The sequence below is a fragment of the Etheostoma spectabile genome, chromosome 23 (genome assembly GCF_008692095.1).
Source record: "Etheostoma spectabile isolate EspeVRDwgs_2016 chromosome 23, UIUC_Espe_1.0, whole genome shotgun sequence".
Classification (NCBI taxonomy): Eukaryota; Metazoa; Chordata; class Actinopteri; order Perciformes; family Percidae; genus Etheostoma; species Etheostoma spectabile.
Window position 1 is genome coordinate 733,537 of NC_045755.1, and position 15,778 is coordinate 749,314.

Sequence of the window (15,778 nt, forward strand, 5' to 3'; positions counted from 1 at the left end):
ATGGTCCCCGCTCCCTGTATCTCGATACCATGTTCCTCTGGCTACACTCTGCGGTGCCCCTACATCCTGCTGTGCCTGTAATGCCCACAGTGGCCTGCTATGCCATGACTAGTACAAAGACTGCTAACCAAGTAACATTTGCTATTTTGTTGTTTCCACTCTTCAGTCTGACCCCCCGTCCGTCAGACACCGCCTACCCGAGCCTGGGTCGGACCGAGGTTTCTGCCTACGAAGTTTTCCTCGCCATGTCGCACGTTTGCTTGCTCTGGAGGAACTCTAGAACTGTTTGGTCTTGTAGATTATGGAGTGTGGTCTAACTCCTCTATTATCTGTAAGTGTCTCGAGATACTCTTGTTATGAATTGATACTATAAATAAAATTGAATTCCTCTATCTTATTAACCGGCTATGTACCCCACCCTTTAATTAGTCTGTAATTAAACCTCTTCTGAAAAAGCCAACCTTGATCCAGATTTGTAGCCACCTATTAGAACATATCCAATCTTCCTTTCGCTCTAAGATTCTGTTGAGAAAGCTCGCCAAACAGCTATTTGCTTCTGCATAACAAAGCTTATTGATGATTTTCGTCAGATTTAGAGTTTCTCTGTACAGGAGCTCAGGCACTTGTAAAATTACTATGCCCTCCTAATTGCATCAGACAAAGACTTATCTCTGTACTTGTGTTAGATCTTAGTGCTGCTTTGATACATTGACCATCTATTTTCCAATTACAGAGAGTTGGAACATTTACTTGGCATAAAGGAACTGCTCTAAGCTGTTTAATCTTGTTTATCAGATCGTCTCAGTTTGTTCATGTAACGATTGAATCCTCTGTGCACGCCCAAGTTTAGTCATGGATTCCACAGGATCTGTGTTGGTCCAATCTTGTTCACTTTATCATAGCTTCCTTTAGCAATATTTCATGAAGCACTCCATAAACTTTCATTGTTAGGCAGATGATACTCACTTTATATCTTCAATCCAGCCGGATGAAACTACTCAGTTAGCTAAACTTATAAATGTGCCTTAAGCTATTAACCCCTGGATGACCGTACTTTTTTCTAATGTTACACTCGGATAAAACTGAGTATTGCTCTCGACCCAAGCACCTCCGTGACTCATTATCCAAAGATATATTTACTCCTGGATGGCTCACTCTGGCCCTCCATCACCACTGTGAGGAATCTTGGATTTAGCTTTGGATCAGGACATGTCCTTTAATTCCCACATAAAGCCATTTCCGGATTGCCTATTTTCCGCTATATAATTTGCAAAATAGGATATCCTGGCTAAAAATGATCAGAAAACTAGTCCTGTGTGTGGTTACTTCGAGTTGGATTAAACTCAATTCTTTATTATCATGCTGCTCAAAAAGTCAAGTCTTTAATGCAGCTGACCAGATGCTGCAGCACGTGTTTTCTGACCGGAACCAGGAAAGAACCACATCTCTCCTGTTTTAGCTTCTCTGCATTGGCTTCTGTAAACTCCAAATAAATTTAAAATCCTTCTTCTCACCTACAGTTCTTCATGGTCGGCACCATCTTACTTAAAGAGCTCATCGTACCTCCAACCCTACAAGAGCACTACGCTCCTAGCAAGCATGTTACTGTTGGTTTCTATAGTCTCTAAAGTAGATACGGAGCCAGAGCGTTCAATTATCAGGCTCCTCTCCTGGTGGAACCAGGTTCCAGTTTGGGTCAGGAGGCAAACAACCGGCACCACTTAAGAGTATATGCTTAGATTTTCCTTTTTGATAAGCTTATTGTTAGGGCATGAATTGAATAATTGTTAGGGAGTGAGGATCGGAGCGTCCGCCTAATCCAGCCCACCGCTTCTCGTCATGTTGTCAGATCTATCTATCATATAAATCAAGAATATACTAAACTAAGGGAGACTTGGCATACCAGCCCGATCCGGTTGGGGGCTGTTCTTAGCCTGACATCTCTCTCTTTACCCTGTCTCGCTCGGTATGATTTGATAAGCTATAGTTACGGCATAGAATTGAATATTGTTAAGGGAGTGCGGATGTGCAAGCGTCCGTCCTAATTCGGCCCAACCTGCTTCTCGTCATAGTGGATACAGATTTATCTATCATATAATTATAATATAATAAACTATTAGGGAGACTTGGTCATAGGCCGCGATCCGGTTGGTGGGGTATAGTTCTAAGCGCGACCAGGCTCCTCTCTTTAAAACTCTTCTCTCTCTTAGTTATGGCTGTAATATTTTAGACAGTCTGGGGACTGTCCTTTGACATCAGCTGAGGTGGCTCCTCTCTCGTCTATTCTTCTTATCTTTCCATTTATTGCCTTCGCATTTTCCTACTTCAGAAGAGTGCATGTTGGCTAACCTGAGACTCTTGGGTAGATCATTCGCGCGCGGAGTCGTTATTTTCTTTTTCCGCAAGCATTTTCCCTACTCGATCAGAGAGGCTCCAAATGCATGGTAGCAGCTCGTCGCCATGGTCTCCGCCTAATCTACGTTCTGTGATACCTATGTTCTCCTGCAGTCCTGGTCTTTGCCCTGCCACGTCCTGGCTGTGCCCTGCCGAACGTCGCTGCTGTGCCTATAATGCCTAAACAGTGGCTACTGCTTTGCCATGAACTACAACCTAAGAAACTGCTATCATCACTACTATTTTTTTCTATTTTTGTTCATATTCCTACTCTTCAATTTTTCTTACCGCCGGCAATCGGGCTCCGTCAGAGCAAGAGCCTGGGTCTGTCTAGGTTTCTGCCAAAAGGAAGTTTTTCTCTTGGCCACTGTCGCATGTTGGGGCTGCTCTGGAAGGAAACTACAAGAACTGTTGGTCCTTGTAGAATTCTGAATAGGGTCTATACTCTCTATCTGAAAGGGTCCTGCGAGATACACTTCTTTGTTTATTGAATGATAGTGGGGGGGGAAGAAAAAAAAAAAAAAAAAAAAAAAAAAATTGAGTGGGAGGGAGGGGGGGGTTATACTATAAATAAATATGAATTGCATTTACAACGATTCCCACGCTTGACGCCCCCCACACTAACACGCACAAGCAGCGTCGACTGCTAACCAAACACATCACACACACACATCAGGGTCGGCTGTGGCTCAGTGGTACTCGGGCCAGTTGTCGTGCCAATCGAAGGTTGTGGTTGCGATCGAGGTTGGTAGGTTCGAACTCCGCCGCCCCTTCATCCTTGTCTAATTGTCCCTTGTGCACGACCCTGAACCCCGATTTGCCCTCCCCTTGCTCGCGCATCGGAGTGTGAATGTGTTGAATGTTTATCTGATGTTCGCAGTGCACCTTGTAGGCGGCGCCCTCGCCACAGTGTATTGAATTTGTGTGAATGGGAATGTTTCCTGTAGATGTAAATGCGCTTGAGGCAGAAACATTTTAAGACTGGAATAGCGCTATATAAATACCAGTCACCTTTCCATTTACATTCACACCACACACACCCACGCCACCCACACACCACATCACCAAAGAGGATCACCAACGGGCCGCTGGGGCAGATGAGTTCAGCGTTAGTCTTGTTACTGTATAAGGCTCTAGGGCCTGTACTAGCTACAATAAACGCTTTGTGAGTAGAAACTCAGTACTTATCAACACCATCACCCTATATAGACAGTCACAAACTGTAGAAAGCGCTATTTCAATCTGCTCTGTCTGTCTCAGTCCACTGGGCCCACAACATGTCTGTGTGTTTAGTCTGAGCGAGGCAGGTGGGCTTATCTCGGCTACAGTGTATGAACTGTGTGTGAATCGTGTGAAACTCCTGCACTATGTAAAACGGGGCTTGGAGTAGTTTTTAAGACTAGAAAAGTCTATGATAAATATTGGCGGGCAGTTACTTAGTTTGGCTGGGAATCTTGAATTTGGACAAAATTGCTTATAACCTAACTGCTGGTAAATGAACTCAGTGTAAATCATCTGGATATATTAAAAGACCCAAAACAGCATAGCATGTGCACTGATATGGCCCTGATGACCGAGCAATGTTATGTTGCCTGGCGTCAGTCTTGATGAATGATGCTGGTTGTATTTTTTTGCAACAGGGCAACTGAAGTACATACATGACACTGCTGACGCTACTTATCAGTACATTCATATATAAAAGGCTGGTCTTTTCTCATGGCAATGTTTACTGCTTCAGCGCTCTTTGACAGTGACATGTTTAAGCGCTGACTAACGCGCGTTTCGTCTGAAAGGCATTTTCCATCCAATCAGGACGTCTGCATACAGCAACCATGTTTCGTAATCACCGACTTTAACAAACCTCACTCCTTCAGGAGAACCATCCTCCTAGTTAGAAGAGAGCAGTCATATGTGGAGTTTCCATGTTTTTTTTAGAGTTTGCTCTACTTTAATACCAACAAGATTCACTAAGAAAGTGAGCATTTCTAAAAATAGGAATAGTCATTTAGGGTATAAATTCATTGCTAGCTATTTCGTCTGCACTTAAGATTACAACTCCGTAGTACAAGACTCTTAGGACATTGGCTATGCATTTCCAATCTAATTACTGGTACAACTCATATGAACAGGCTTTACTGACCCCGTCTGTATCTATTCACTACCTGAGAGAGATCCGCCGTCCAGGCGGGCAAACGCCGTTTTATAGATTTTTGTAAATCAAGCATAACTAAGTAACTTTCCAGCTTTGACTAAAAAGTACATTTTAAATTAGCTACTTATAATACTTTGACTTGAGTATTTTTAGATAGTATTTTTACTGGGCCTTGATAATATTTTCGAAAGTTTGGTACTTTTACTTGAGACAAACTCATCTAATTCCCCTAAATCATACATTGCAGACTTGTTCTCTCTTTTGTTGTGGTATGTCATTGAAAGGCTTAGGCATAGTCAGTTCCTATGAATGGAGCAGCCTTCAATCCAGTCCACATTATACACAGGGCATGGATTAACCACAAAACTCCGCACCCTATCGTCCACCTTGGTCTGTTGTTTGAATTCACAACTGCAAAGAAAAGTTGCCAGTCATAGAACTAGCTTGTGCTTAGGGTGTGGATTGCATGATATAAAATGACACTCTGTATTGCCAGGGAACCAAAAAAGAACCTCAACAGGAGGCAATAATCGCGCTAAGGTCCCAATAGGAGTTCAGAGCCATCCCTGCGGGTCCCGGACCGGCGACTGAGACTGTTTCTTCCGTCACCTGTTAATAATTGGTGTCACATTTATGTTGCATTGTGCTTTCTTTGGAAGGATGGCATGTCTCAAAAAATTAACTAGTCTAGAATTATCCAACGCTAAGCTATGAGTTAACAGATGTGTTGTATTGCTGGTGTCATGTGTGTGCCCCAGTATTTGTGTGTGTGTGTGTGTGTGGTGTGTGTGTGTGTATGTGTGTGTGTGTGTGTGTGATGTGTGTGGTTGATAGTCTGACCCGCCGCTCGCGAAGGGAAGGCTCCTGACTGGGGCAGACAGCAGAGGAGACGAGAAGACAAGTAGCTGGCCTTTACGCTAAATGAAACTGAAAACAAAAAAAGAAACTATTTGGAAGCACTTAATTTAGCTCGGCCATGTTTGCCATATGTGCCTTCTGTCCAATTTATTTCGCCAACTGAAAATTGAACCTATTTGACGCTGGAAGGCGTTCATTCTTACATCTGAGTCCTGGCTCTGAAACATTTTGAGGTTCGGCTCCCGAGTATGCTACCTAAGATCTTCTTATACCCATGCCGTCTGAATATATGCTTAGTGAGAAATAGTATGAGTCCGTCAGTTTGGCTAATAACGAAATCTTTTCATTCATAGTTCATTTGGCTATGGCGATGGGGGGGGGCTTGCATGGTCAAAAACCTACACGAAAATTTGAGCAGAATTCATCGTTTGGAGAATATCAATTTGTTTTAACCGTGTATCCAGACTTAGCAGTCCTGAACGGTGATCCTCAATGCCTGCAAATTCAGGTCTCACCATCTCCCATTCTTTCTCGCGCAGAATCAAATGGCCTCGATCCATTTGCGCCAGTACATCTGCCACTTTCAGCATGAGTCTACGGCCTAGATGGCTCGGGATTACCGGTTTAGGAACTCTATACCATTAGGAGGCGGCCGAGAAGAGGCTGCCTGGAAGAGCTGGCTTTAAAGCTCACAAAATATCTTCTCTGCTGGGGCCTGTGAGAGTAGTGGGAATAAGAAAGTGTTAGAAAGTGGCACAAAACAAAAACAACTGTATTAAATGCACATCACATATTGGGACTAGCAGCTCTTTTTGCTGCATTATTCGAGTGACTTTTGGATCATTAAACATTTCATAAGGAACTGAAAATAAGACAGATGTTTACTACGAACTATACACGCCACTCTGATTACAGTGACAGAAGTGAAAAGACAACAGAAGAAAAAGGATCATAATTAAAAAAAAGTACTGAACACAGAGAAACATACAGAAATAAGCCCTTCAAAACAACATAACCTGGATGACATTGTGATGCATTGGGACACGCTGGATGTGTAGATCCCCTGATGTACAACAGAACTCGCTCCTCCCGACACAGAGCTCAGTATTGTCAAATAGTTAATAAGGCAGGTTTAGATCCTTGTTCAACAGGCCTAAGAGTTTGACACTACTTCTACCTCTTCCTGGATACTGTGGGTAGTAGCGCTATCTTCAAATAAACAAACTGGGGATGAACTCATCGTAGTGTCAGTCCTAGAGACAGAGATTCAATTCTTATTACGGCAAGACTTATAGCAACTTTATGAAACGAGAATGTATTCATGTGGTAGTATTTTGTTTGATGATTTTTCTCTTCAGCATGGTGGCCATCAAACCAGACCACACAGTGATGGATGGCAGTGAGAACTCGACTGATGGGTCGATGTTGGGCGTGACGGTCAACCTTCATGTCCTGAGTTCTTGATCGGCTACAGAACGCAAAGGCTTCCACAGTCTAAAACCAGTTCGGTTGGTATGTTAATGGGGGGCAGTGAGTTAAAAGAACGATTTAAGTCTAACAGGTTGTTCTTGACCCACAAGAGGGCCTCTCTGTATGCAGATCCGTCACCATCCCAATGATGGCGATCAACTGATTAGCTTAGCGGCAGGTCGCGCTTAGGTGCAGTCGTGGGTGTGAAGGAAGAAGAGCTTTTGGGAGGACACACATCCCTTGGGGGGATCCAGTAAGTGGTTGTATGGATGATTCTATCTGTATTTTGTTGAGCGGTTTGCTCGTTTATGTGAAACACCCAAAGGGCAGTGAGCAGGTCTGGATGTTTTCTGATTGCAGTTATCAGCCAGGGGGTGCTGTAACACATTTGCACTATCACAGGTCCGCAAAAACAGGCTGCTGAAGGATGTATAACAAACACTTGCTACGCAGAGGCCATGGAGAAAAAACCTCCAGTGGTGGAAAAGGTTTGCAGTTAATGACAAGTCTCTATATAGGTGACTGCAATGGTTTTATGCATTCTCTGATCCTTGTCCTGATTGGTTCTGTGGGGCACATAGAATATTTTTAGGTGATTTGGCTGTCATGGTTTGCAGTTGCGGGCCAACCATAGGAAGCCATGAGACAATATTATTCAAAGGCAAGAGCGGTTAAACGAAAACCGACATCTGCTTATCAGCAAGGTATCAAAAATTCCGGCCTTTTTCTTGCTCTACGCAACATATTCAACCCGGATCATAAAAGCAAGCAACCAGTTTCTTCAACAACCCCTGGACGCCCAGATTAGCATTTGATCTTAATCATGAAATTTGCTTGTGCTCTTAACAACTGTGAATGCGCTTACTGTACGTCAACACCACTCCGCCCTCACCGCCGCTTGAGTTCTGCAGGAAGAATGCTCAGCTGCTGCCTTGTCAAGGCCTTGTCAAACAAGTACGGGAAAGCTTTGACAGCGTTGGCCAATCTGACGTGGAGGCATCCTCGGTCGACTCATGTTCCACGTACGACGATGAAGAAAAGAGTCATCAAGCGCGCAGTGCACGGCCATACATTGAGCAACTAGGCACACGCTGTATAAATTACATATTATAATGAGCTGAATTTTTATTGTTTGTTAGCATAGTGACCAGTTTCAGACTCTATCCAGGGGTCTCACCCTACGACTTACCTGGGGCTTCGCTGAATGGTAGGTCTGGGTTATGGGCTTGGCCGCATCAAGTGTTTCCACAAAAAATAGTGTGTCAAGTATTCCCAAAAAAGGACCACAACTGATTCCGCATCTCTTTATGAGAGCAGTTGCTCACCATTATGGGTTCTTGCATGGGAAACGTTCTTGGCATAACATAGCTTCTCAATTGCTTGAATCCTGTTTGGCTGTCCCCAGAGACCTTCCTCTGCACCCAGGCTGAGACAAATTGTCTTGAGGGAAGAAAGCAGTTGAACCCTGTCAGTAGGGCTTGAAGATGTCTCCTCAGTAAGTCAATGGACCGTACTTGACTTATTGACTTTCATACGGTGGAGAAAGCTTTTTTTCACATAGATAAGTGCTGCCGGTGCAAAAAGGCATATGTCTGCTTGAACATCCTGGAGAGCTCAGGGAAGGTGGGTGCAATTATCTCAAAAATTGTCCAAAGGGCTTGTCTGCATTTCCACTCAACCTCCCTGAACTTACTTTGAGTTCATTCAGAAGTGCACTGCAGGTCAATAAGCTAAGCTCCCTTTGAAGTACAAAGAGCATCTTGCCCATCGAAGAAAAGTGGTCAGCCAAAATTTGAAAAATGCAGCACTGACTAGCTGCGCGCTGGCGCTTCGTAACTTCTTGTTCAGTATTATTCAGGCTGCCTGTGTGATGTCAACAAGAAGCTGAAGTCCTGAGCCATTTGGGATCATCTTAAGACGGAACAGCCTCTGCCATCCTTCTCCATGAAGGATTTTAGCTTCTGCTGCCTCAACTCAAGAAAAGACCGCTTATCAAGACGCTTCCCCTTAGCTGAGGTCCACGTACTCAGTGAAGTAGAGGCACATCCTCATATTTCTGACTCTATTCCTCAAAAAGGCGCAGAACTGCCGTGCTTTAAGCCGCCGAGAGTGCTGATGTGGTTGATGCCTTTCACAACATCAGGACATCACATTGTGCAAACCTTAGGCTTTGCCACAAAGGGCCTGCTGATGATAATAAGTGCAGGGCAATGGCCTCCTCTCACATTCTCGGTTTCCAGTTTACTTTGAACAAGTGCGCCCAGTCATTTTTTCCTTCCTGTCATTATTTCTTTTATTTTACAGAGCTCAGTACTCAATGATTTAAAAAAACCATCCAAATAGGGTTCAGACCATAACACAACATAGATCCATAAGACAAACTGCATTCCGCCAACAACATCACAAAGCAACAATCATCTGAGCATAAACAAATTTGACGCAATTTGCAATGCTAATATTACCATTGCTAATGCTCAAGTAATTACACCAGTAGCATGTGCTGTTCTTCAGTGATTCCATAGTTTTGACATTGCTGGGCTCTGGTCGGTTGTATTGCCCAGCAACCTCCTCCATGGGGCAAACCGGCACCTCAATATCACACACAGAGTGGGTCCGGAATATCTCCTGAGGCGGTGTCTGGACCATGCATTGGATCCCAGTGACACTCCTCCAGTCACTGCATTCACTTAAAATTGTCGTCAAACGAATCAACCACGGACATATACTGGTGAGCTGTGGGGCAGATGTCAGATGTTGTCTCGTGCTCTCATTCCAGAGGCGACTGATATGGCAGTCCAAAAACGTTTGGTTTTCTCATGCAATTGGTCATGTAGTATTTCTGAGCAGGTCAATCAATGCGCTCTGCCACGTGTCTTAGCTGCAGGCTGATATTGGCTAAAATGCAGCCCTTATTTTCTGGACAGACTTTAGCTTGGCGAGCTAGTAACATGCACTTTTTGATGACTTCGCCTTCCATTGAACAGGGGGGGGCTGGCTCCGCGGCTTCGCCTTTGGCTAATCATCTCAGCATCACCGGCACGTAGCTAGCTTCGACTGCTGATGTCCTTCTGCTTGGTTGCTTTCATTTTGAATAAATCTTGTGACATCAATAGACTATTTTTAAGTTGGCACCACCTGTTCTTCTCTCTTCTCCCTGGTATTTTGTATACTCCTCAGCATGTCTAGCTTGTGTAATGACATCTGATGTATATTCCTTGTAGCCCAGTGCAATATTTTTACTTTCTGCTGTGCATATGAACAATGGGTTGGGGTAGAGTGCCCCGTGCTCAACAAAAAATATTCCGTCTCCCCACTTCCGTGAAAATGTGCTGTGCTGTCGACAACCTTTCTCTTTGTAACGGCAGGCTTCTTTGATAGAGACATGAGTGAACTGGGTGATGTAATATATTTTCGCTTTCACTCCAAAACACGTTTCAAACTGACTAACGTTGCTAGCTTTCCCGCAAAAAGTACTCTCGGGCTAGCCCGCTTGAAAACGTGCGATTGACAACAATCGTTGGCTGTCAGGAGACTGTACTATGGTAGGGCTTCCGATAAGTGACGAAACGCAATGACACAAGGTTCAGAACGCTCCCCCCGCGTTGGGCCGTCACGAACTACTGTAACTTGACGGCAAGTAGGGGGCCACAAAATTATCATCCCATGGGCGTCGGGCAGATTGGCCCTTCTTTTTGGGGGGGCTGGTCGACGAGTTTTAGACCGCATGCTCTAACCGCTAACCTGCGTTATTGCAATGTTGATTAGCACATTTTATGCATTGGGTGCCCAGGTCCTGTTTTTAGTTTGATGATGTCAATATTTGTGTCCATAGATATAAGAAAGAAAAAAAAAAAAAAAAAAAAAAAAAAAAAGAAAAGACCCAACTCCGTTCTCTGACTTAGGACGACGCAATGTCAAGATGAGGTAGGATGACCTAACTTAAAAACACAATAAAAAAAGGTACCTTCTTACGTTCTCCACACCACTGCTAGTTCGATGACTGGGGGGTCGTGGCTGTGAAGTGTTTTGGGTAATCATCAAAATGGTCGCAGGAGAAAGTCTAGGTAAAAGATATAAACTAGACAACAGCTCCAGGCATTAGAAAGAGTTCAAGCTTCTCTATATAAGGATGAGATCTACTTTATCATCACTAGCTAATGAAAAACTAACTAAACGAGTTCTGACATGTTTCAGCACTTTATTGTGCATGCAGTACAATAAATTCATGGGTTTTATACACTTAACGACTGCATGTTGGTGGGTTAGTCACCCACCCCTTTGGGTTCCAGATTAAATAGCCATCGCTTAGCTTTTGGATGGTTACTATAATTCGCAGCAGATGTTCATGTGTCGGTGGTTTAATCTCCAGGCTACTCGCCGGCCACATTCTCCCTGCGCAAGACACTGGAATCTCAAGTAGCTCCCTCCGGATGCTAACTTAGTTTTACAGTAGACAAATAATCCTTAGTTGGTCCTTATTAGCAATGGGTCATTGATCTGGCTCTTTCAGAAGACGCTCCATGCGCTGTTCAACGTGGCTCGATTGTTACCGGTCATAAGTTCCTACCTCACAGCTCACGGTTGCCTGGCTCTGACTCAGGAAAAAAGCACTAGCTGTCAGGTGGGAGTATAGCATTACATATGTCAAGACGTATACAGTAAAACGAACTGAAATCCAAATTTAGCTATCAGTACAAAAAGCAACACTGCTGACCACACATCAGTGATCGCTTTCCTATTCGGCATTCTTCCTTAAAGCCTAATACCAGTTTAAGGTCTGCCATATTATGACATCAGGTTAGCTGGCAAGGACTAAACTGAGATGTCAGGTTTCATCATCGCACCTCTGAAAAGTGGTGGTCTTCTTAGCCGGATTACGTCTGGGCATGTCGTAGTATAGTATGGTCGTGGCTATTTAAATAGCGATCGTTTCCAGCTGGGCTTCATTTATGGTGTATTCAATGTACGACCAGTTTTATGCTCTGATTGGTGTGATAGAAGCGTTTCATGAATCACAACGTTAAGCTGAAGATCTTGATGCGGTCATCGAAGCAAAACCAAAATAAAACTGCTGAGGATCACCGCAACCATTTGTGTTGTGTACTTCTGATTTATAACATTCAATTGTTTCCTCTGATTCCGAAATCACTATTCTGTTTCTTTAATTGCTTTTAGAAAGATGTTGGCATTGTTGAATTTAAATCAGTGACACAAATCACCGTGGGGCAATCACGTAGAACTGGTGAAATTTCCATTAAATTACGTTATCGCCTGTTAAAAAGTTTTGTTTGCATTCAGAACCCAATTAAAATACAGATTTACATTCAAGCGTAACATGAAATACTGCATTTGGCTGTTTTTGTGTGATCATTAGGAGCTCGAAATTGCAATTAAGATAATTTCGTATCATTTACTAACAGCCCTAGATTGGGCCGCTTCAATAAATTATATTCATTTCTCTCCAAATTAATGGTTTTTTTTTGTATGTGAAGCAGCTCTTTGTAGTGCTCTCTATTAAAAGTCTCTAGTTATCGTTACCTATATATATATAGTGATATATATATACTATGAATATATATATATATATATATATATATATATATATATCATAATAGTTAATATCTATTAGTTATTTTTTTTTCTACAAAAGTGAGATTCAGGCTAATTGAAAGATTACAAAAGGACCTTTATACACAAAATACAATTGAGTATAACATCCCTAATCCATTGCTGTTAATGTATTATGTAAGTGCGTACTCTATTAGCAAAGCGGCAACCAGAAGACGTTGTGCGCATAGAGACGCAGGGGGCGGCCCGAGCGGCATTCATCAGCATGTATCTAATGTCTAAACTTGCACCTAATCCCGCCTCTTCTCTGATTGAATCCGTCACTGATGCTTCAATGTACTTAGCAACAGCACAACAACCTGGAAAAGCAAAGGACAAATGCACAAATCAGAGGGTACGCAAACCTCCCAAATATTGATTTGTCTTGAGCAGATGTTTTAAAGTGTTTTAAAAAAAAATAATCGCAAGCTTGTGGTGGCATTGTATGCATGCATTCTTATTTAGTCAGGATATCACAAGGCCGGTTCGAGGCACTACTTTGTCTGTTTTCATAATCTGAGGGCGCGAGTGTAAGGCATGTGATGTTTAAACAGAAGCGGCCCAGACCCAGTGGACGAGGAGGGGGGATGGAGGTTGCCTTGCAGAATTCGCGCACGTCATATTTATATGCTCAGCTATGCCTAATTGACCTATATAGCACAACGGTATCCCTTTTTTTAAGTATGATTCAAACACGAAAGTTTAAGTAGCCTGAGTTCGCTGAGAAAGGCGACCCCATTACTTAGGTTTTCAGCCGTCTAGTGTATATCATGGTTTTATCGTGTCTAAATGGCAGGCAATGATTTTACTTAAAAATGGACAGTTTTGATATCTGCCTATAGCTGCTCTTTCGTGATAGAACTATGTAAGATTGTTCTTTTTTTAGCGTGTCTTGATAGACTGCCCTTTTCCAGGGCCTGTGGGAAAATCACTGAAGAAGAGTGTGTTCACAATCTGTAAAAATCTGAAGCCAAGACAATTTGATTTTTTTAAACAGCGTTGTTGGTTAGAATATCTAAAGGTCAAATAGAGGTGTTCCGATATTGTATAATGTCTCCAGGATTCTTTATGGGTGATCGTATGAAATTGCATCACTATTGAAAATTTATACACATACTACATATCTGTACATGATATGGCGGCACTGATGGTTGTCCTAATTTTCTGAATTTTGTCTCTGAAGAAGATGGCGAATTCATATTCGGGCCTTGTGGGGATAAAGTCCAGTATGCTTATATCGGGAATGATATCTGGAAAGATGACACTACCTCAGACAAGAGTCTAATGATTCAATGTTCAATGCGTCTTTATTCCAAATACGTAAATGAACAGTTTCATTGAGAGGTATAACTATGTTCGACTCGAGGTTTCATCATCATGAAAATTCAGGAAATGACCTCACTCATATTCTTTCAGGGGCCGCCAATTTGGAACCCCGACCTTGATGGATCACAGTCAGGTTTCATGTTCACATCAATTATCCTCAGGGTGTCATGGTATGGGGCCGGCGCATGGTAAAGAGAGAGATATAGCCATCATCTGTACTGTCTGTTATGTCACTCAACATGTAATTTGAGTGATTGTCCTGCAAGTTTTGTGACAGTCATAACTGATGGGAACATGTGTTTTTAAGCACTAATGGTCCCTTTCACATTTCCTTATAGCTGGCGCCAGGTACAGTATGGTTAAGAGTGAAGACCAACATAGGCATTAACATCTGTTACTGCATCGCAATCGGCTCTGGGGGGGGGGGGGGAGGGGTTGTCAATGCTATAGTGGTCTAAGGTCAAAGATCATTCTCAGCCAGCTGAGAATATCACACATCACGCACACACACACCTCACTCAGATGCCGTGGTTTGTGTTTGATCGCCTAGTCTCCTATGTCTCATTTTCAAAAACATGTGTGCGCTCTCATCATGTATTAAACAGGGTCACCTGTCAATTTGTCACATAATGTCCTATTTTAACTCCCACACTTCAAGGAGAGGAGATAAAATTAGGGTTTTCACTATCTTGGCTGACTAGAAATCAAGAACAACAGAGGATTTAGCCTATAATAAACAAACGAATTTTCTTTATAACCTGTTTGGGTTTTTATGATTTTTTCCCCCAAAAGATATCTCACAACTTCATCCTACAGTTATCAGGCTGATATTATCATCTTTCGCATAAGGCCAATTGTACAAATCTCAGAGGGCAAAATGTTACTGTCCCAGTGAACCTGACAATAAGGCAAATGAACAGGGGCATTCTATGGGCATTGACATGATTAATGGTCACTGCTTTAATTGTTGCATTTCCAATATGGAGACTTCCTCATTGATTTCTGTCAATAACTGAGCTAAACAGTAATGGAAAGAAAAAATGTAGAAGCGAATCTTGGGTCAGGTCTGAGTTCACCCATCGACCCATTTTTTTATTGGGGGCTGGGTCTTAGCAATTATATTTTTTGCCATTTTTTTGCAACCTGATCTGACTTGATTAAAACATTCTGAAAAGAAACCTTCACAAACAGCGCGACCCCATGGATTTCATCTTGTTTGAGTTCTTCTCCTTCAATCAGTTAATAGGCATAACTGGCAATGCTAGGCAAAGGTTTTCAGACATTGTTAGCAGAAACAACATGAAGTCTACTAGCCTCTCTTTGTCTCTCGGCTAGTGTCTTGGCTCCATATGTTTGCCTTGGAATTTTGTTTATTAACTTAAAAGCAATGTCTTTTGATCTGTTATGCTTCGATTTGCATGCGTTACGCTACAGCTAGTTATTTATGACCCCAGATTTGTTATTTTTCCATGGGGGGGCTGCTCGTAGTTTGGGGGCGTGATTGTATCGTTGTTCTCCTTTACAGACAAGGATTTGTCGGTGGTGGCAATTCTCTGATTATGAATGATTCTGTGATAACCCATCTGCTACTGAATCTCATAACTGTGAAAACACAACATTCAGTAATATACCTAGAGATTATTTAAACTGCTGTAATGCAGCTGTAAGGGGTGTCTATTCAGGCTTTTCTTACGTGAAACTTCTGCTCCAGTGTGTTACAAGGAACGTCTAAACAAAATGAAGAGTTGCTTATTTTAATCAAATTTGAAATTGTGGGGAACTTTCCCAATTTGATCTCATAGTCTTGCAAAAATATCTAAGGGGCTGACTTGCACAATATAATCTTGTAATGCCCACAGTGCCCTGCTATGCCATGAACTATTACAAAGAACTGCTACAAAGTACTATTTTTTCTATTTTTGTTGTTTCCACTCTTCATTCTGACCCCAACCGGCCCGTCAGACACCGCCT

General features: G+C 42.6%; 1 protein-coding gene and 1 long non-coding RNA gene across 5 annotated transcripts in view; one reads left to right on the forward strand and one right to left on the reverse strand.

Moving 5' to 3' along the window:
* ttll12 (tubulin tyrosine ligase-like family, member 12) overlaps positions 1-15,778 on the reverse strand; it is a 114,392-nt gene that overhangs the window by 11,115 nt on the left and 87,499 nt on the right. The window contains exon 14 of one of the 4 annotated variants that reach the window (XM_032505305.1): positions 5,999-6,082. The exons of 2 other annotated variants lie outside the window; for them this stretch is intronic. In XM_032505305.1, the coding sequence (XP_032361196.1) occupies positions 6,021-6,082 (62 nt within the window). In that variant the 3' untranslated portion in view covers positions 5,999-6,020. Of the gene's footprint in view, positions 1-5,998; positions 6,083-15,778 lie in introns of those variants that run through there. One more of the 4 variants, XM_032505304.1, reaches the window with a different exon arrangement.
* LOC116673154 (uncharacterized) overlaps positions 11,987-15,778 on the forward strand; it is a 13,410-nt gene continuing 9,618 nt past the window's right edge. Inside the window, exons 1-2 of the long non-coding RNA XR_004327770.1 lie at positions 11,987-12,000; positions 13,419-13,422. This is a non-coding gene — a long non-coding RNA (uncharacterized LOC116673154). The remainder of the gene's footprint in view (positions 12,001-13,418; positions 13,423-15,778) is intronic.